Raw genomic sequence first — 22,299 nt, 5'->3', positions numbered from 1 at the left:
CCTACCTTATTGGGATCCAGCTTTCTTTTGTCTACAGGAGCAGAGTCCTTAATCACTTCCACAGCATCCTCCCCAAAACACTGGCCATAAAATCCCTGGAAAGGAAACAGAATTGTCCCACAGTGGTTCTAGTCCTTAATGCAATGGTAAATAATCTGTATACTTCTAGGGCAAAGGAGTGAAAATCATGACAATTTCTGGGCTTTGTGCAGTCAGTATACTGCTCCATGAACCACAGCTGGTGAAGGTAAGGCATCTTCTGACAAAGATCAGTGTGAGTTGCTCACACAAATGCAAAAGTTGAAGTAAAACAATCAGAAGGGAACACTGCAATTCTATAACAAAGCTGAAAAGATACAAAACCAATTATCTGCCATACTCAAAATTAAATTATTCAGGATATTACAGGTCTGCCCCTAAGAGAGATTGCCTCAAGAGAATGGATCACTTACATCATTAAGCTTTAAAAGGGAAAGGATATACACACATGAAATCTATAGGACAAATCAGTTTGTTACTGATATTTTATATGGCAATAATACTATTAGAACTGTGTCAGTTCACCGGAAAGTATAACATAATAATTGAGATCATGTTAGCATAATTATTTTTCTTTACCTCTAATCTGTGAGAAATCTCAGGGAGCTTGGTAATTGCAGGCTCCTTATAAACAAATTCCTGTTCATCCAAGTCCCCGAATTTGGATCCATAGAAACCAACACGGAAGTAAGTCCCAAACATTCGTTTTTGACCCTAATTAATAAAATAAAGAGGAAATTTACAAATGCTTATTTTTTATGTGAACATTGTAGTATTTGGATGCCTTTTTTTCACAACTGACATATTAGAAAACCCACTACTCCTACATTTGCCCCATTTCAAAGCCACTTCTATATACCACCAGCACTGATGGATTAGAAGCTCATATACATGAAGGAAAACATACAAACTAAGGGGACATTTAACTGAAATCTAACTTAAAATTTAGACTGATCATGAAGTGGCATTTACAAAACAAAATACTATATTATTTTTAATTCCATTGGATACATGTCACAAAATTAAAATTTTGAAATGAGAATTGACAAGAATTTGAAACTGCTAGACTCAGCAATAAGATTCTTCTGAAGACAGATAAGGGGCAGTATGAGTGCTGAGAATTTAACCAGGCTTTTGTATTTCTTCTGTTTTATAACTGAAAACACTAGTGAATTGACCACAAATTTATTTTTCTTAAACAGATGTGTCCAGTTGGACACATATATGTTCAGCTAAACCAATTTTATATCCATTTCTGCTTTTTTCCTATAGAAAGGACAGAGCCTCTTTTCACTTGCAGGCTGCATAGGTAGACCAAAGCAGATGGAAGTTTAGGTTTGAAAAAAGGAAATGGATCAATGTCACATTATGATGGGTTGACCCTAGCTGGATGCCAGGTACCCACCAAAGCTGGGTGATAGACTATCACCCTGCTCTGCAACTGGACAGGGTAGAGAAAATATAATGAAAGGTCCATGAATTGAGAAAAGAACAGGGAGAGATCACTCTCCAATCACCATAATGGGCAAAACAGACTCAGCTTGGGGAAATTAATTGAATTTATTACCCATCAATATTAGAGCAGGATAATGAGAAGTAAAACAAGTCTTAAAAACACTTTCCCCCAACTCTCCCTCCTTTCCAGGCTCTATCTCCTCCCCACCAGCTGTGCAGAGAGACAGGGAATGGGGGTTATAGTCAGTCCATCACATGTTGTTTCTGTTGCTGATCCCGGAGAGCAGTCCTTCCCCAGCTCCAGCGTGGGGTCCCTCCCATGGGAAACAGCTATTCATTAACTTCTCCAGCATTCCCACAGGCAACAGTTCTTCAAGAACTGCTCTAGCATGGTTCCCCTTCCACAGGAGACCTTCAAGAACAGCCAGGTCTGCACAGGTTCCCCACAGGGTCACAAGTCCTACAAGGAAACCTGCTCTAATGTGGGCTCCTCTCCCCATGGGTCTGCAAGCCCCTGCCAGGAGGCTGCTCCAGCATGGGCTTACCACAGGGCCACAGCCTTCTTTAGAGCATCCACCTGCTCCAGCATGCATCCCCTCCACAGGCTGCAAGTGGATCTCTACACCCCCGTTGACCTCCACAGGCTGCAGGGGAACAGTTCCTTCACCATGGTCTTCACCATCGGCTGCAGGGAAATCTCAGCTCTGGCACCTGAAGCACCTCCTCCCCCTCCTTCTCCAGCAACCTTGGTGTCTGCATAGTTGTTCCTCTCACATGTTCTCACTCCTCTCTTCCCTGAGCACAGTTACATCTTCCCAACAATTTTTTTCCCCTTCTTAAATATGCTATCACAGAGGTGTTACTACATTCTCTTATTGGCTTGGCCTTGGCCAGAGACAAGTTCATCCTGGAGCCACAGCATTGGCTTTGTTGGACATGGGGAAAGCTTCTAGCAGTTTCTCACAGGAGCCACCCTTGTAGCTCTCCCTGACCACTACCAAAACCTGGCCACCCAAACCAGATACACACATGAACAGTTTTATTAATGCCAGTCTAAAAAAGCCAACACATCCCAGCAATGTGTCTTGCTAGCAGTGCCTTATGTCACAAGTACCTTATTAATAATGCTGTCAAAGGCCTTCTGTAGCTTGCTGTGTGTCAGGGTAAGCTTCCTGAAATCTCGATGTGCTTCCAGTATGGGGATGACAATTTTGTACACCTCGTTCACAGTTTCATACAATCCCCCCTTCGGAGAAAAAAAAAAGGGAAAAAAGAAGAAAAGAAAAGAGTCCTCAAGCACTTTGAAAAGTAAGTAGATATCCATTAATGGCCTGGCTGAAAAGGGGATTTATAGGACACATTTGGTAATCTAGTTTTCTAAAAACTAATGACGGTACATGGGTAGTTCTGAACAGCAAACAACAAGCTGGATGTAGGTTAGATCCAGTAAAGCACATGGTTTCTGCTGTAGGGCTTGAAGAGTTAGAACTTCAGGTGAGCAGCTGGAAATGGATTTTTTTAGTATGTATGGTTCAGGGCAACCACAGCTGCATCTGGACCAAAGGAACCCAACTGATACCTTCAGATATGCTAAATCATGCATCCTCTTTAGCACAACAGCAATAGGATGAACTGCGTCAGTATTAACATCATGACTCTTTAGCTGGTAAGATTGTGAGTCTGTTGGCTGCATGCAGTGTAAAAGCATAGGAATAACTCTCATATGCTTTCTAACCTATAGTTTAAACAAGACTTTTTTCTTAAATGTACTGTCCCACGGTAATACCAACCAAAAGTCTCAGTTCATGCTTGAGACAATTGCTTTCTGTTGATGCTGCCTGCAGTCTGCATAGATATATGGATATATGGCTGAGCTATGCTACCTGTAAAGCCTAGTTTATCTGACTGATGGAAACAGAACAGACCCAGCCATAAGATGTGGCCTTTTGTTATTTGAGTGCAGCAGATCTGTGGTGCAGTATGCGCAGGAAAATAAGCTATGGATCTGGCCCAGACAGCCCACTATCCCCACCTGGTGATTTTGGCCCTCACTCACCGTGCTGAAGAGCTCTGCAGCTTGTTCCAGCAACCCTACCAGCCCACTTTCTGAGAAATACCTCCCAGAACATATACCATCTTCATCTGGAGACAAAACGTCATCTGAAACAGCAGATTCCTCCAGCACATTGGATGAAATATTCTAAAATACATCAAAGCACAGAAATCAGAAACCTAGATTAATAGTATGTCATAAAGATCGAGGCAGAAACTGTTTCAACATATTTACACGATATGAAGAAGAATGAGATAATACAAGTGCAGCTGGGGACACATAGTTAAATTTCTTTTAGAAGCAAATGTAGCATTACAAATCTTCATACATGGCAGATCAGGAATGTCGCTAGAAGAATCATAAATATTTTTTTCTTGACTCAGGTTTTAAAGGCAGACAACTCTCAATCTCAAACTGGCCCTTCTCTGTTGTCTGGATTTCCATGGAGCTGCCGTGAGCTCAATCTCCAATGCCACCTCCAATGTGCCCTTCCTGTTGCTGGCATGTGGAGGTGGGAAATTTCAAGCTGCACTCTGGGACCTTCTGCCACCAGCTTGAATAAATTGAACTTTCAAGTTTAGATTTCACTTTTTCAAGCACAAGAGAAGTAGGACACAGACAATATTGCTCTAAAAACTATAGTAACTGAATGCTGCTTCTTGTTTCGCCCTCTGCCATATTACTGTTTGATCCTTCAGAATTTACCCGGTTCCTTGTTAAAGTTATGGATATTACTGTGCATTTAAATAAAACTAGATAAAGTATACAGTGTAAGTAACTCTTTTGAGATTCTAGACCATGAAATAACATGTCTGTTGTTCTTCAGGATTCCTTTGAATAAATCACACTGGTTAGCATGAACATTAAACATTTTATAATACATAACATAATGCATAGAAATACAAATAAATAAACGTCAAAATATGTGTAAATGGGACTAGCATATGTAACTTTCAATAGCAGCAGAAATGCTAAGCTTCGATTTGTAATTAATTAAAAGGAGTTAAATTAGTGTCATAGTGTCTCACTTCAGCAGAAACTGGCAATGACAATCTGTCTGAGTGCAGGATGGATGCCAGCTGGCTAGCTAGCTGAGTCTTTAAAGACAACTTTATAAAATGGCAGAGACACTGAGGGCTGTTACTATTGATCAGATTTCAGATAAAGAATTGGCACCACACATCACTAGCAACATCGGGCTTCTCACCCTGGTTTTTGTGGATGTATTTATTTTTCCATGGGTGAAGTTTACTCCAACCATGCTGCCATTGCGGTGCCTAGTCTGCACATCATGTCACCTCCACTGGAAGGGTGAACACAAACCTCAGGACAGCAGTCACAGGAGTTAAGAATATATCTGAATTTTGGCCAGAGGGAAAACTCTAGCACATTTAGTGCACCCATGCCACATTTTACCTACCAGCCTCACTGAAGATGGCAACTTCAACCAGACTTAGCCTTACTGGCACATATGTAGGACAATTCACAACCCATGGTGCATTTCAATTTCTGGTTTTCCTGTTCTGTAACAGTAGCCACTAAGGACTGTTCTCATGTGGCCTCTGGTGGTTTGGGTCTTTTCCCTTTTTCTTTTGCAGAAAAGAGAAAAGAGTCCAAAGAAGTGATTTATTTATGGAAGTAACAGCAAAGTCACACTCATCAACTACTCCTTCTTCACCTTTAAGCCTGTAATAACTAGTGTTAGGCATGTATTTCCATGTCTTACAATCCATGTAGTCTAGAAGGAGAGAGCCTTCATGATGTACTCCTGGTGCTTTCATGATCTTTTGCGAAGTGGACATGCCTCACCCAACTTTAGCCTTGATCTATCTTTCATATTGAAGAATTTTATATGTGCCTTGTATAATAAAGGCAATACATAAATTACCATGTATTTCATAAGCAATTATTTTGAACTTCACAAGCCTAGTTTTCTTTCTGGAAAACAAACATTTGCATAAACTCAAAGAGCTTTACTGTGATCCCCAGCCCTTATCACCATGTTAAATATGGTCAGGGTAGTCTGCAAACTAGATCCCCAAAACAGCATAGTCGAATTACACTACTGTTGAGCCCTGACTAATTACCCAGTGCCTCAGGGGGTAGACACACACCCTAAATACTTGTCTGTGGTAATATAAATGGCTTTAAAGTCATATGCAATTCATCCTCTCAGTAATTCTGCCTTATCACTTGCAAAGGGGATTTAGTGCAAGCACAAATTAAGCTCAAGGGAAATGCCACTGAAAGTGACCCCATTCTGATTTTGAGGGATAGTTTTGATTGCATAGAGGGAAGCACTAACAGTTTTGTCTGGCACACTATAAGGAAAAGTGTTACTCTACTGACAATCAGTTTTCTGGATGCTAACAGACTCGCTGCAGAAGACCTAGATCAATTGATTTGATCCTATGCTGCCTAATTTTACTCATCTGTAAAAAGCAGACAACACTTCTGCTGATCCAGAATAATATTTTTAGATACATTATTATCATCCTCAATGCCACAACTAAATGTCTATCACTGATATTAGTTAATGTCATATCTGAGTCAAATGAAGAAATGATTACAGAGAGTCAGTGACTGAGATCTGTAACTCCAGGTAAAGCCGAGGCAGTCTGCATAGTGTTTCTCTCTTTTAACAAGGTCTTTGGAATAAGTTCTTCACAGGTGCTACAAAACACAAACCTGTTTGTAAAGAATGAGACCTCTTTTCTTGAAAGCCTATGTAAAAATGCAAGGTGTTACTACAGTTAATTATTGTCATTGAGCAAACCGAAATTCAAAATAATACTGTCAGATAAAGAGTTGTGTAATTGTGTTCTGGTCACTAAGGCGTTTTATTACCTCTCTCCTATGGGTCAACTGTTCATTTGACAAACATGTATTTACGCAAGCATTTTGATGAGAGAGATTGATTTGCTGCTTTTAAACTCCTAAGTTTTTGCTTGCCTTGTGCCTTGTAGAATATACTTAAATTCTCTAAAATAAATGGAAGCATATCCATTCATGGCAATCTGCATAATCTAGGAATGGAAAGAGGAAGTGCATTATGGACAACTGTGTGAGTTCACAAGCACTCAAGGCAGCCTGGGAGCAGGATAACATTGGGAAGGGCACGCAGATTTCACTTAAATCTAAATGGTGATAGTGGGCAACAAGTAGGAACAAAGGAACTAAATAGAAGTGATAAACTGACATTAACGTCTGGAGGTATAAATAACTGATAAGGAATGCAAAATGGCAGAAGTGTAAATCCATGGCCAGAAGGTTAGACAGTAAAAAGAGTATATATGGCTATCTTGATAATAAACAAAATCAAGAATAACACTAGTCCATCAACTGATTGCTGGGGTGGAATTTGCAAATACTAATGCCCAACAAACTGAATTCAACAGAAAATGTGAAGTAGTTCAATTGTGTTCACATTTACTATTTTGAAGGAAAAAACTCCCAGGTGGTATGGTTGTATCAAGGGGTAATGAACACACCAACTACTACTACTACTGTTAGCCATTTCAAAACCACCTTGAGCATAAAATGTGCCCCTCAAGAGTTCAAAAGAGTGAAGCAAAAGGGTATTCAAGAAGTGAATACTGAATTGTCATATGTTCTAGAAAACTGGGAAAGTTACAGATGAGGAAATATGCTTTGGGGACCACATTTTGAAAAAAGTATACAAGACGAGCAGATAGTGATAGGTTTATCAGTCTGCACCAGGACAAAGTGGTGGAAATATAGATACAAAATTACTAAATAAAACATTAAAATCGTCATAGTTAGTCTGAATCAGCACAGGATTATGGAAACCTGACACTTTTTAAAAAAGAGATAACAATCTTGTAAAAGTAATAATGCCCAAACAGTAGATGTCTATACAACATCTAAGTTGATTCTGCAAAGCATTTCCACTAAGTAGTTGAAATGATACATAATCATTGCAGCCAACACTCTTTAAATAATAACAGTTTTCACTGGTCTTAGTGAATAATGATAAAGGAGGAATTGTCAATACATGGAAATATTTTAGAGTTCGGCCATTTCTATTTTTAATGTGTGAAAAAGAAGCAGTAAAACCATTCAATTTGCACATGAAGACAGTTCAGGTAAGGGTAACCAAAAATTCACAATCTGGTAAGTATATATATGTATCTGCACTTCAAAATGTTGAACTTTAATAACACAGAGTTATGCTTTTATCTATGTGTGGTATAAAGGTATGGTGAAAAACAAACCCCAAGGAAGTTGTCTGGAAGAGATCTATGTATTACTGAGTAAAGAGCTCAACAATGTCAAAAGAACCAGTGGAGTTTTTGGAGAGATTATGTGAGAGCTACTTCCCACACTGAAAGAATTTATGAGGACATTTTTACTTCACTTGGATCTAACTGCTACACTTTTACTTCACTTGGATCTAACTAACCCTACAGTGATTGTGTTATTCATTAATCAAAACAGGTTTTGATTTAGACTGGAGAACTACCTAAAAAATGTGTAGCTCAAATTACCTAGGTTATGAGAAAGAAGTTTAAAAAATGCATCTGTCACAGTTGATAAGTAACAGCCCCAGGAAAAGGCACATAATAATATAGGGGTTCTACTTAGCAAATAAGAGATTACAGCATCCAACTGCTGGTAATAGAAGCTGGAGATAGCCAGAAACTAAGGGACTAGGTTTCATGAAAGTATATATCATTGGAATAACCTACCAAGAGTAGTGCTGCTACTTTGCCATTGTAACTTTTCTTCCCCATACACGCACTTCTACTTTGTTTAAGACAAGAAGGAATATACACTCTATAATAGGCTATGATGTCAGAGCTTTTTACCTGAAAGCTGACACTGCCCACTGGGAGATAATTTCGATCCTCAAGCATGCTCAGGTACTCTGCCACCAGTGCTGCAGCATGGACCAGGCACATGGCTGCTTCTGTGTAGCACTTCCTCTTGGTGTGCTTCTCTGCCATGTTCTGCAGCCAAGTCAGCCTCAAGTCTGGCGATGTCTGGTAGCCTTTTGCAATTCTAATGACACAGAGCAGAAAGGAGGTGTGAATGATCACTTGCCAAATCACAGAAATACTCTGCTGATTCTTCACCTGGGTTGAATGGACGGAGTCATCTTTGTCTTTATTCTGTATAATTCCCAAATACAAGGCAAAAGAAATGATTAGGCAGGGGAGGCAGGATGCACTGGGTCTATGGGGAGAGTAAAACCACTGCACCCAAGATTCTTTAGTATGTATCAGTTCCTGACTCTAACCCTTGCCCAAATCTATGCCCACCTCCCAATGGCTCCACTGCAATGTGCTCAATACTGCAGCCTGGGCCCTCTGTGACCGATCAGCTGTGCTAAAGAGGGGCCCATAGCTCACCCCTAAAATGCACAGTTCTTGTGCTCACCTCACTGCAGAATTTCCTGAGTAGCAATTCTAAACAGATTCACCTGTACATGAGGTCCATCAGCATCTCTGGGTCTTCCTGAAATTCCCTCATTTTCACTGTATCTGACAGGATGCTGTTCAGATTACACAGCAGTTCCTCCACCTGCAGTAATACAAAGATGAATGTGCATTTCTCAGGTGTTTATTTTTTCCTTCTGGAAAAACAACAGTATCTGCACCAGATGATGTTACTCTCTTTAAGTCTCTTTTACCCGAGAAATGTCAGAATGCTGAATTGCTACAAAAGATGCGTTTTCAGCTCTATTCAATGCAGCAACGACTGCTGACATAGCAAATCTTATGCACACATTTTAATTAATCAAAATGAGCTGATATACTTTGATCTATTTCTGAATGGAAAAAACATCAAACCTATGTGTTAATGGAGTTCAGCTTTAGCTGATCTTTGACCTGATAACAAATCAGGTATTTTTGGAAGTCTTCAGCACAAGCTGAGTTACTTTAAGACTTTTAGCAAAGCATATGACAGTTGTCTGAAGTGTTCTTCATTAACACTGCTGACACCTTATGAGTTGGCAAAGGGAAAGACGTTTCCATGATTGTACTTGTCTGGAAACACAATGAATCAAATTCCATCTTGGGAAAATCTTATAGGGCACAGTTCCTGCTGGGGTCTAGAAGAAAGCTGTACTCAAAACTAAGAGATGATTCTCCTGTAATGTAATTTCAGAGGAAATTCTCATGAGTTTATTCTATGGAATTATGTCATCCACTTCTCCCCCACTTATTGTACTAGACATAAACTTATGCAATAATCCCTGCAACCTTGGTTTTGTTGCTTTGGAAGACCAAGATCTAGAACTTGCTTCAAGCACACTTCTATGTACAAGCTCCTGGTAAAAGTCACAGATGTCATAAAAGATTTGACCTGAATGGGAAATGGAGTTGCTTGCATATCTGTATCTTCCTCTGCGTAGGCTAGGATGGTTCGTAAGGACCGTCGGAGAAATTCCTCATTAAACTCGGGTGATTTTCCAACCAGAGAGGCCAGGGACATGGTCACCTGCATCTTCACTCTTGCAAAATTCTTCCAGAAGAAGAAACAAAAACACGAAAGAATGATGGCTGCACTGCATAGTGCATATCAGTTCACATATCTGTATCTCCTGTACAAACCAAACATACGATCTCCTGCCCACACCAAGTGCATTAAACTCACCACTCATGTAACTGGTCTCTGGTGCATCAAAGCCAGTCCAGCTTTACCCAGTTAAGCCAAAGTTCCCTAATTCTGACATGTCCGTACTTTGAAGCAAGAATGTTCCTTGGAATACATATGCTTGCTTCAGACATAGAGAAGACAGAAGCACTCCCTTCCCACTTTGCACAGATCAGTAGGTGTGTAGACCAAACCACCCACAGAGAGGAAGAAGAAGCATGACTGGGAAAACCCTCTGGAAACAAGTCTGGGAAGCAAAAGGCCTCTGAGGGCTTCAACCAATGATGCACTACACCTTGCTGATCATGGTGTCTCAGCAGTACATTTTCTTTCTTCAAAGCTAACACTTTTTAGATATTCCAGGCTTCTAAAGTAACAGCTAGTGAAGGAAATGCTGTGCAAGATCAGATGCTATCCAAAATGCTAATGCATGTCCCTTTGTGCTAGAACATTATGCACATAGATGCATATGTAAAAATTGGAGCCTAATCCTAAGACCAAGGAGCTGGTGAAGAATTCCCATTACTACAAATTTACAGGGGGCTCTACTGAGGTTGTAATTACATTAGAATAGAGCTAGGCTGAGTAGTTCTGATACAGGAGTGAAAAAAACTGACAAAATGAAGAGTATTGTTTATGCATTGTGTAGTCTTTGCTGTCAGAGGTTCAATGCTGTTCCATTTGAAGCTGCATGTACAAATGTTGCAGAAAAAGTCACATTTTCCTAAATAAAATAATGACCAGTAATTAAAACTACTATCCCCTTACACTTTTAGCACTTCTCCTGGCTCAAATGTGTGAAACAGCAGAACACATGGCTGTTTATCTGCAGATGTGTTGTGTGTGCTGTCACAACTTCAGTTTCTGTTTCAACTGGTCACAAAAAAAGGTGGCACAAACTATACTGCTGTTCTCAACATCTTACACTGGTAGAGCTGAAGCTGTATCTCATGAGGAGATATAGAGTGGCACAGGCTTGAGTCCGTGTAATGTCTATGCTGCTGCTGCAGTGATGGAGAACTCTTTGACACAGGTCAGCACACTGTTCAACCTCCTCTTCAAACAGCAAATCTCCAAACTAAGGGAGACAGAGAAGAAAATATTCATTACTCTCATTTCTAGCCATTAAAACATCATTAGCTTAGTACACAAAAATCACAGGATTCAGAAGATTAAAGTTTTCAAAAAGATACATTTTAGATATTTTTATTTTCTGATTTCTGTGATACTGTAGGTTCCATTTTTAAGCTTTTCAACAGGAAAGAAATGTTTGAAAACAGTCTTTGTGTTTTGAAAAGAGAAAGAGGGAATAAAAACATTTCTCAGAGTGCAATGGCTCCAAGAGCCTTCGAAAACATCAAACATTGCAAAATTCTTAGAAGCATGGAGAATTGCTATTTTCAGAATAGATAACAGTTGATGAAACATGCAAATACTTCCTTAACACATGGAGCAATTACTAACTCCTTGCACCAACGTCCTACCCAGGCCTCCAGTGTGTTCTTCCTCCTACGGTGTGTCATAAAACTTCCACTGCCCAAATTTCATGCCAGACTCTTCTTTACAGTGTCTTCACAATGCACATAGCAGATAATAAACTCAGAAGGCAGGATGTCTGTCCCAAGAAACTCTCACCATAGACAGCATAGATGCACTAGTACCATATGTACATACATAGGACTGATAAAGGTGTGTCAGTGAATACAAGATATTTTTTCTCATTTGCAGACCCATTTCCCAGTTCTCAGTCTTTCTTCAGTCCATTATCTCACTGCTTTATGTCTAATTTATATTATGAGCATGTTGGCACAAGGTTTTATCTTTTTTATTTGTAAAATAACATCTATAGGCTTACAGTGTAATAGAAATAACTGCAATGATTGCTTCAGAAAATACAGAACTGAGTCAGCTCAACTAGAAGATCTGTTTCAATGACAATAATGATTGCTTCACAAAATTCATTATTATAATTGGAAGTTGACTTTCAAAGATAAAGTACAATGAAAACATAATTATTAGTTTCATAACTACTCAGATACCTACCCTGTAATTAGGCTTTGTCAGCCAATCTGCATTTAAGAGCAGACAGGCATTAACTGGACAAGAGTATCCTGTTTCTTATTTGCACTTTAGAATAGTTTAGGGGAAAATACACATTTCATGGATTCTTCCTTTGTGGAACTGCTTTTCTTTGTAGGAGAACTAATTTTAAAAAGATTTTAGAGTCCTAATGAAGCACCCAAACCATTATGAACCACATTATAAAAATGTTGAGTCAATTTCTGCCCTCATATACATTTTGAAGTTTGTGGAGTTTTTTATTGGTGATACAGAAATGAAGGGGAGATTAGGATTAGTTTAGTTTTCAGGCAGAACAAAGATGAAATCTGCCAGCATCTTTGAATCTACTTAGAATTTTAGAACCTCTCTTAAAAGTAGAAACCTAGAATGATTCCCCTTGATCTTTGATGAGCTTTGATTTCTCTGCTGACCAACTGGCTGGAAGCTAGTCCTGATGATATAATAATTTAAATCTTTATGGAAACCATGCAAACCCTAGCATTAAGATTTCTAAGTAAAATCAGAATGTATTTACAATATAATGGGTGGAATCTTTTGCCTTTTTATTAGTAAGTCTTCTGTGTTTAAGAGTACGATGCTAGAACCACAAGGTTGTTCAGATTCAGTTATTCCATCTTGTGTGATCAATGAAATAACCTTGTAACAGCTGTAGAAATCCTATAACAACCGTACAGACAGACATTTATATTTCCATATGCAAAATATCTTTAATGAATGCCAAAGAAAAGCACTAAGTGTATGCACACAGCTCTGCACTAGAAATGTTGCTCTAATAATTTGACTGGAAGCATGAAAACAAAAATATGTCACGAGCATACCTTGGCAATGAGTGCTCTCAGTGTAGCAAAGCAATGAGTCAGGTAAGTGGTGCTTTGATCATAGCCAAGAGAATTTACCAGGACCTTCAAAACTCCTCCCAAAAGATTGTCTCTGCACTCTGCTGCAAAACTTGCCTACAGATGAAAGAGAAAAACAGTAACTGCATGAAGTAATTCAGTAATGAACTAGCACATAGGAACTGAAGTTTTGCTCTCCTGTCTATGATACATTCAGGAGTTCAGAATTTGTAGTTTTTCTCATTTGTTACCATCTGCTTCAGAGGATTTTCAAAACGGTTTTGTAGTGATCAGCAAGACAGAGAGGAAAATGTCCCAAACATTTCTCAATTTGGGACATGGACCCTCCGATGCATTTTAAGCTCAACCACCTTCTGCAGTTATTCCTGAAGCTCTGTTCATGTTCTGTCCAATCCTTCATGTACTTTGGATTAGGAACTGATCCTGTGGTGGGCAAGCACAATCCCTTCCCTTGCCTCCTCATGCTCTGATTTCCTGGCATATAGGCTAAATAGACATACTGGCATAGTCTGATCAAACACACAACCCAAATAGTGGGCAGTCTAGGTGCTACAGTGGTGCCATATGAAAATAATGGCCAGTACAATAAAAGTCGAGTAGCTAAGTGCTTTTATACTAACAGGCTTTCAAGCATGAAGTTCTCTCCTCATTAAGTATGTTGCTCCAACAGTAGTATTCTCATACCCATGAATTTGGATTGCCTCTCCTAAACCAGATCATGTCTAAGCAGAGCCAACTATCACAGTTCCACTGCTGTCAAAGGACCCATGAAATTTTACTGCATCTGACTTCCAACAGTTAAATAATTTCTGCGTATTACATTGCTTTAACGGGGCACATCTCTTTCCAGAAGGACTCCAGGCAGGCGGCAGATACATTCCTGCACTGAGCACTCTGTGGGAGTCAAGGCTAAATCCTTTTGTCTCACAGGATCATACATGCTAGTATGATCAAAGGCCATCCAGCAGTTCAGTTCCAAATTACTAGTATCTTCAGCTACATTCCTGGCATAAATGAACAGTTTTCTTTCCTTATCCTCATCAAACTCCAGGAGCATAGTAAGACAGTGGAAGTGGATTTCAAAAACATCTACTGAAGACAAGGTCATACATTTCCCTTTCATTCACAGTAATGCAGGATCTATAGTAGAAGGGGCTTGCAGCAACTGCATAAGACAGGCAGTAATTTAAACCTTGGATTCATTCTTCTTCATCTTTTTTTTCTCTTCAAGACTATGCAAGTTTACAGGGAATCTCAAATTAAAACATTTTGCACTGTCTAAGAAACAGAAGATTGAAATTAATCTTGCTTCCAGTGGCTTCTGAGGGATCAGGGATTAGTACCAAGTCAGCCCTGCTGTCTCCCACCTGGATGATGTTCTCTTGCATATCAAGAATGATCAGATTAGCTTCAGTTGCCAAGTTTCCGCTTATCAGAGCTTCTTGATCTAGCTCAGCTTTTGTCCTGCAAAACGGAGTTCTAATTAAAGTATGCAGAGAGTACCCCAAGAGTTAGATGACCTGCTGTTTAAACAAAGCCAAAATACAAATGATATCATTCTGAATGATCCCATAAGAGCAAACAATGTGTTTCTCAAATAGTATGGAGTCAAATGAGGAGAACTGATATCACAGAAGAGAAGTCCCAAAGGGGACATCAGAAAACTAGGTCTCTAGATAGTTCAAATACATGCTCCTGCTTCCTTAATAGTGATCTACATAATGGTTACTCAGGATCATGTTCAATTGTTCAATAAACTATTCTGTTATTTTTGAATGCATTGCCTGTAGCAGGACAAAAAAAACCCGTCTCAAAATGGAATAAGGGGTAGGTAATTGATCTGATAATTCCAGGGGAAAAAAAAGTAAAATTGACTGATCCAAGCAAAGTGGAAATTGCTTCAGTGCTGTAGAAGCAGTGTTTACGGTAGATAATTTAAAATGTTGACTCTTGAGACGGTGGACAACATAAGACACCAGGTCCGCTGGTATCAATACAGCAGTGCCCCAATCCATTTAAGAGAGAACTGAAATATTTATAAAAGATCAAAGGTGGTGGTAAGGCAATGCATGATACCTCCTTAGTTGAGACTTAAGGACAAGATCTAGAGATGAATAGTGTAACCACAGGTGCAGCTCCTAGCAGAAGTGCATTTTGAGACACCCCTTCTATGCCAGATACACAAAAGAGGCGTTGTTCTTTTTCCTAAACAGCTCAGAAAAGTGCTGTTGCCAGGCCAGAAGTTGCTCTCTAGAGCCTGAGATCCTCTGACTTGGGACAAAGTTCCTAAGGTGCATTTGTGTGGCTGGAGCAACACCCTTACAATCACACTTCTGAGTGACTTCAAAATCTGGAGCTGCTCTGCTATGGTCATTTACCCAAAAGTAAAACCAGAACAGTACAGAGCCATCCTTTTGGGCAAAACCAGATAATTCCGGGGAGGGCTAGGAAAGGAAGTCAGGCCAATCATATGGTTATTAATTACAATGACACAAAGCAACAAAGAACAGAAGGGTCTGCCAAAAGGTTGGTGCTATAATCAAGCCAGAGATCACTAAATATGAGTAAGAACTGGACAAATTTACTGAACAGTATAGCTGTTTGAACCATTTCTAGTAACCAATGAGCCTTGCACATTAACCTTGGTGACTGGATCCTCTCTGACATGACATGTAGTTTATAACTGCTACAATCCCAAATCTTCTCTGACTCCTGCAAACAGCTTTTCTCGATAGTTACATAGCATGCCAAACCCAGCTTGTATATACTGTATATAGTGAGGTGCCAATAGCAACACCAAAATAAATGCCGTAGCAAGCCTCTGTGGAGTATTTGATACAACTTGGATCACTTACTAGTGTTTACCACCCTGTTAATAAGAAGGAAAAAATGTGTAGATGACTATTTAAACTTCTCATTCAAGTGTTTGTGACTTCTTTGTTGTATCATAGCAACAGCTGCACGCTTCCGCTACATAAATATTTTCTATTTCTTTATCTTTGGAAGTCCAGGGAAAGGACTGAAACTGCTGAGTTTGTAATAAAACATTGTAATAAATGTTGCAAACACTCTAGAAGAAAGAACAAATTATAAAAAACCCTATACAGCTTAGCTCTAATAAAACCCATATATATTTGTTAAATTACTTACTTATCTTGTCTCTCATTTGCCTGCCGCCAGTGAGTCTGCTCCTTTCTCCAGCGCAGGTTTTCATTTAGTCCTGCTGATCTGTCATTCCCTAAGAGTGCAGTGTATGTCAGTGAGATTAAAGCAAAGGAGGATACCTGAAGTCTGATAGATATATTTCTGTAGCAGTCCTTCAGAACTAAAACCATTCAACCCTACAGCCTCAGGGCTCCAGTAAAAAGACAGGACCCCATCACTTTTTAAATGCAGGATTTTCAGAATATTAACTTGCTTGGTGTCTTCAAAAAGAAAACCACAAATTATTCCATTTATTAAATGGAAACAACATTTTTTGTGCAATGAGCAACTTGTTCTTACTGGTAGTTCTGACACCATTTCTTGGCTCTTGATTAGACACTAAAACGATTTCTCAGAACATCTTAAAACTTCTTTGTTTGCCTCATATTCTTCACATGAGAAGAGCTCAGTCCTAGCTACATCTTGGATGGTTGAAAGTTAATGATATTTTCATCCAAGAGTGTCTTGTAAGGAAAAGTTCCTCTCAAAAGGCATGGGGGAAGAGGAGTATGAAGTACCTGCTGGTATTCTGCAGCGCTTCATCATTTCTCCTCTGGCTCCTTCACCTCTCAGTAAAGCTTCTTCTAATCGAGCTTTAACATCTCGTGACTTCTGGAGTGCTTGAGTGCTAACCTTATCTGAGCTTTGCTTGCCCTGCAAGTAAAGTCAAAGCAATCATCATCAATACCCCCATCTTTGGACATGAGTCCAAATTACATCTTCAGAATGAGACACAACAAGAGAGACCTGTAGAGGAGGCAGAAAGCAATGAATATGATTGACTAATTATTCCAGGGATCAACGATTTCGAGGTAACGGGACAGACATACACACTGAGGTAGTAAATTCAAAGTGATTTATTCCACCTACGTATATGCGTGCCTTTACAAAAAGAATATAACGTCTACTACCTTATAAGGGAAAAGTTATGTCCCTAACAATTAAGAGTACATAACAACCCCAAGAGTGATGAGATGATTTTTTTTTCCCCATTCTGGGGCGGGCAGCAGGCACAGAAGCTTAGCAGGCACCCTTGTGGAGGCAACGTGGTCCTTGAGTTCTGGTGGGCCCACCGAGAAGGTGTGTGTGGCCTTCTATATCATAATTTTGCAGTGTCATCCTGACATGACTGGTACATGACAGGATGAGATGGATCCAAATTTGTGGGGGCATCAACATGCCTTTGGTCACATATGTTTTGTGGCTCTACGCATATGTGCGGAGGCTAAGGGGGTCATCAGCCTCCTTTGGGGCTCATTACTTCCTCGCCCTTCCTCATCATCACCTCTAAGCATCCTTGACAGGCTGTTTGGTAGTCAGTCAAGGCTGATTATCCTTTTATTTTCCTTAGCTGAAGTTTTCTTATCACTACTTACTCCTTCTTCACTCCAGTCCCACTGTAGAGCTGCACTTGCTTAGTTTTATGTTCAGTTGACATGGCCTGCTGCAGACCACCTCCATTAATAAGTGTCTTCGGACACACTAATGTATAAAGGCTCATAAATGTTGTGAATGAGGAAAGAAGTAGTATATGTACTGCTAATAGACACAAAGATGTAGCTCAGTACTACGGAGAGAGAAATTAAAGTTCAGAGAGAAGGTTATTTGACCCATTTCAGATAGACCCTGTCAGAGAGGAGAGTCTTGACTCTAAGTTCCAGTTCTTAACTAAAGGGTCATCCTTAGTGTCCTGCCAGTACTTCCAGAAGCTGTACTGCCCACCAAATATAGCCCTCAAATGCCCAGGTAAAGGAAAATAACGAAACAGTTTAAGACAACTTCATAGGACTTCCTCAAAGGTTTTGGCTGCATTTTGCTTGAAGGCTAGTGTCAGCTATTTTATCTGAATTAATTTGTCCATTTGTAGCATAGATTGGAAAACTGCTAATTTAAGCATTGTTGATGATACATTTCCCCTGGACAGCTGGAAGGTAAAGAAAAAAACTGAACCAAAGCAGGGCAACCAAACCAAGCCATGCTTCACTTACCTTGTACTCAAAGCATGAGACACAAATGAAGAGGAGGTCTAAAATTCTGTTCAACTGCATGGATGGAAGGTCTGCAATCCATTTCTGTATTAGATTCTGATCAGCATTTTTCATGATCCAGAGGAAACAGATCAAAAGATTGCGAGTTGTATCAGGACCTAATGTGGCACTCTGTCTGTAGGGCTAGGAGCAGATAAAGTAAATGTCACTTAAAGAAGGAAAAGGAGACGAAAGACATTCAGGTGAAGTAATGTTATTTAAAATTCAGCAAAATCAAATCTCAGGACTGGGCATCAGTAAGTTTAAACTCTTCCAGGTCATACTTCTGGTATTTTTTGAATGTATGTGTAATTGGTGAAAGGGCCAGTTGAATGCATGTGAAAGACAGAGAGAAGTATAAGAGACTTGTTTGCTAGATGCTAGTACTTTAACTTCCTTGGAAGAGTGTAGAAAAGATTCCACAGGTTCTTTTACAACCTATAAAGGGGTCCCTTCTGCCATGCGCTTGTGCCAGCCAAATTGCATAGAAGATAAATACAACCATCAGGAAAGAGAGAGAGACAAGAAGAAGGGTCTGAGTCCTAGGTCCATAGACTCATGTGAGGCTGGAATTGGGAGGCAGCAGGGGAGTCACAGTGGCATTTGCTGATCTAGAAATGAATCTCAGTTAGGTGTGGAAATGGAAATAGGCATATGGGAGAAGAAGACAACTACACAAGGAGTAACTAAATGATTAGAACAGAAGAGGAGGAGATGACTGGAGGAATATGAGGGATTTTTTAGTTCGGAGGAAACAAGAATGCAGTTTCTTATGGCTGTAGTTATTAGTGGCAAGAAAGAATAAAAGGAAAAAACAAAGAAAGAGGAAAACAGATACAAGAAAGGAGACTGGCAGAGCAGTGAACATACCAGGGACAATGGAGATATTCCGGAGTTCCTGAGGTTGAATTGATTCCCTGCAATGGCAAGGGCCACATTTTGGTTTATTGCACCTGCAGACTCTTGTTCTTCTTCTGGGTTTCCTGTTCGTCCCTTTCCACTGCGGGTATCTGAAACTAGATTTGAAATATCCCATTGGAACTTCAGGGCCAAAACAGCTGTTGCAGTTCACGTCACCATTTTCCATTGGTCTGTAACCTAACAAAACAATTGCAACCTCCATCCCTGAGACTGTTGGTCTGGCTGATGACCCAAGCAGTAAAAGAGGCAGAGTGCTGGTAAGGCAGAGTGCAGCCATCTGCAAAGACTGCCAAATTATTCAAATGAATAAAAGGTGGTAGCAAACATGGGATTGTCTCTGAAGTTCAAAGCTAAGCCAGTGCTTTCTAAGACTTGGAATCATTCAGTTCCAGTTCATTTCAGACAAGAGGATAAACTCCAAAAGCCATACATGGATTTGCTGATATTCAACCAAGTATGTAAGTCTGCTAAGAGCTGACAGAGCCAGTATTGCCTGCTGACTAAAGAACAAGTTTAATTTCAGGCATCAATAGCTGCTTCTAGTCCCTGCTAGCTCTTGACATCACTTTCAGCAAATAAAGTTATTCATACCTAAGTTTTATAAAAGTCTCCTCTGATTCTGAGCATCCATTTTGTGTTTTGAAAGTCATGTTTTTCAGAGAAACTGAGTGACTAGATGGACATCGTGTGCTCAGAACGAGATCAACTGCCTCTTATGACAGATACCCAAAAATAAAGACACTCTAAAACCTAGTCATACTGGTATACCTGGGCTTCCTCACAATGACTCTTTTCATCTGTGGTATAAGAGTAATACTTACATCAGAAGAATGGTGTGAGATCCAATTAGCCAATGTATAGCAAATGCTTTCACCTTATCAAACTGAAAGTGCTAAATAATACTTTCATAGTATCACAGTTTTTATTCAGTCATCTAAATACAAAATATTTTCAGAGTGAGAGACAAAAATAAATTCTTCCAATATTACAGCTTCAATAAATTAGTTTTGGTATCACGTTAATAGCACCGAAGAGCAATAGAAAAAGAAACAAAGAATACAATCCAATTTCTTTAATTGTGATGTAACAGGATGTCAGCATCACTCTTGTTTTCTTCCCTACTTCTGTTAAGCCCATCTAGTTCTCAATATTTCTTGCAGACCTTGCAGGCTTTATTTGCAAGATCATAAAGCTTACATTAAGAGATAAACAGGAGTACTTAGACATATAACTCTGGTGCACCACTTGCTCATGAAGTGAGGGCACTAAAGTTTTTCCTGTCTGTAAAAATCCAGTTTACTTCTAAGCAAATAAGGATTCAACCTTATTAGACCATAGGGAATTTCTGCACTTAGCATGATCTCTTTTATGTTTGATATACTGTTTAGACAAGTCACTCTAAGAAGCTGAAAAATTCAAAGGGAGAAAGGTCTTACTTGTAAAATCATGGAGTTGCGGTAGTGAATCCAAAATGATACCAACCAAAGGGAGGTAAAGAGCTGCAATTTTAATCTTCACCTCTTTTTTGGAGCAACGTGGGTCTAGGTCATGGCAACTCAGCAGACTAAGGATAGCACTTACAGCTTTTCTTTGTACCTTGCTAATCCTGTTAACATAGAAACCATCCATGAGCTGCATTTATGTGTCATGCACAAATCACTTATAAATCAAAGATTTAATAAACACAGTAGAGGTGAAAGAAACAAATTAATACACCAATATTCATTGGATAATCTCTTCCATTCTGAGCAGAGATTCATGTTCCCTGCAAACGATAGGTATCTTAAATCTTCAAGCCACTTTACCACAATCAAAGAGCACCCAAGTCTTTCAAACTTCCCATCAAACTCTGACCAAAGTTTAGCTAAGCCCTTGATCTCAGATGAAGGCAGATGCATTTTAGAGAGAAACACAACTGAAATTTTGTGTTCTCAGTTCCTGTATGTATCAAACACTACCACAACCAATCGTATATTTTTATTCACGAGGAGCAACATATTGCAGATAAAACAATGACTGGGTCATTGCTATGTTACAGAGTGACTCACTTAAAAGAGTGAGGAAAACATGACAGCCCTGGAATCAAACAATGACTTTGCCAAGAGTAACAGTGTGACTCAATCCCATTCTGAAATCTACAAATTGGGATACACACCCCTCGCTGTCTGCATCCAGTGCTGCTGCCAATTCAGTGAAAAGCAAGCCAGTCAGAAAGTGTTGTTGACGGTATTCAGCTGAGAGGTCAAACATACCAGTGATTTTCTGGTCCTGGAAACTAGAGCAGGAGCTGGAGTTCTGCAAAAGTATATTAGAAGTGTTAAAGAATGATCACCAAAATCAAAGCTTCTTGCTTTGCCACTGTCCATGTAGCTAACAGAGGAAAACCACAGACCTTAAGAGAAGGTTGGACATTTTGGAGGAAAATATCTGAGTGTGAAATAAAAAGCATCTAATTTCAAATGAGTTGCTTGCTAGAATGCAATCTCATCCTTTCCACTCTCTGCTCGTTAGATGTTTTTTTGAGATGTAAAATTCCAATCCTGTATTCATTAGTTTGGATAGGACACAAAGTTAAAATTTTCTCCATGTTTACAATTCTAAACATGGGTCTTACGGTTTCAGAGCATCCATTGGGCATCATACAGCAAGAGGCTACCTCAACATTAAGAGGAACTTTGGTGTCAGAGGCTCTGCACTGTGCCTTCTTGAGCATCCATGATGTCTAGCAAGGAAGTAAGGTCAGGAAAGACATGTGAACAGTGTTTCCTTTCACCCTGGAAATCCTTGGCTGAGCTTGCTGGCAGCTGGCATAATTTAGAGCAGCCTTCAAACTGCTGTAACTTATGGCTATGACTGATATACAGCCAGTCCAGGAATGGAAAGTTGCTGCTATGTATGTGTTGTGAACCTCTCAGCTTCTCCAATCATAGGTGTGTGCCACAGGTCACCTGGAATGTTTTTGTCCCCTGGTCAGGTAGGCATAAATCTTAGACTCTACTCCCCAGTGCAGCTACTGGTTTTATGAGTTCAAATTCTTGCT

At 39.6% G+C, this 22,299-nt stretch overlaps 1 protein-coding gene across 1 annotated transcript in view; it reads right to left on the bottom strand.

Annotated features, from left to right (window-relative positions):
- Positions 1-22,299, bottom strand: part of DOCK8 (dedicator of cytokinesis 8) — a gene marked incomplete at its 5' end in the record, with an annotated part of 46,803 nt that overhangs the window by 4,262 nt on the left and 20,242 nt on the right. Inside the window, 16 exons of the mRNA XM_009078687.1 lie at positions 6-95; positions 619-753; positions 2,609-2,740; positions 3,551-3,694; positions 8,377-8,569; positions 8,991-9,091; positions 9,878-10,036; positions 11,094-11,246; positions 13,069-13,203; positions 14,475-14,571; positions 16,258-16,345; positions 16,830-16,965; positions 18,300-18,482; positions 19,209-19,354; positions 20,696-20,865; positions 21,415-21,554. Of these exons, the coding sequence (XP_009076935.1) occupies positions 6-95; positions 619-753; positions 2,609-2,740; positions 3,551-3,694; positions 8,377-8,569; positions 8,991-9,091; positions 9,878-10,036; positions 11,094-11,246; positions 13,069-13,203; positions 14,475-14,571; positions 16,258-16,345; positions 16,830-16,965; positions 18,300-18,482; positions 19,209-19,354; positions 20,696-20,865; positions 21,415-21,554 (2,202 nt within the window). The remainder of the gene's footprint in view (positions 1-5; positions 96-618; positions 754-2,608; positions 2,741-3,550; positions 3,695-8,376; positions 8,570-8,990; positions 9,092-9,877; positions 10,037-11,093; positions 11,247-13,068; positions 13,204-14,474; positions 14,572-16,257; positions 16,346-16,829; positions 16,966-18,299; positions 18,483-19,208; positions 19,355-20,695; positions 20,866-21,414; positions 21,555-22,299) is intronic.

Source organism: Acanthisitta chloris, unplaced genomic scaffold (assembly GCF_000695815.1).
Source record: "Acanthisitta chloris isolate BGI_N310 unplaced genomic scaffold, ASM69581v1 scaffold107, whole genome shotgun sequence".
Lineage (NCBI taxonomy): Eukaryota > Metazoa > Chordata > Aves > Passeriformes > Acanthisittidae > Acanthisitta > Acanthisitta chloris.
The sequence above is the reverse complement of the archived record's forward strand: the minus strand, read 5'-3'. Positions and strand labels throughout refer to the sequence as shown.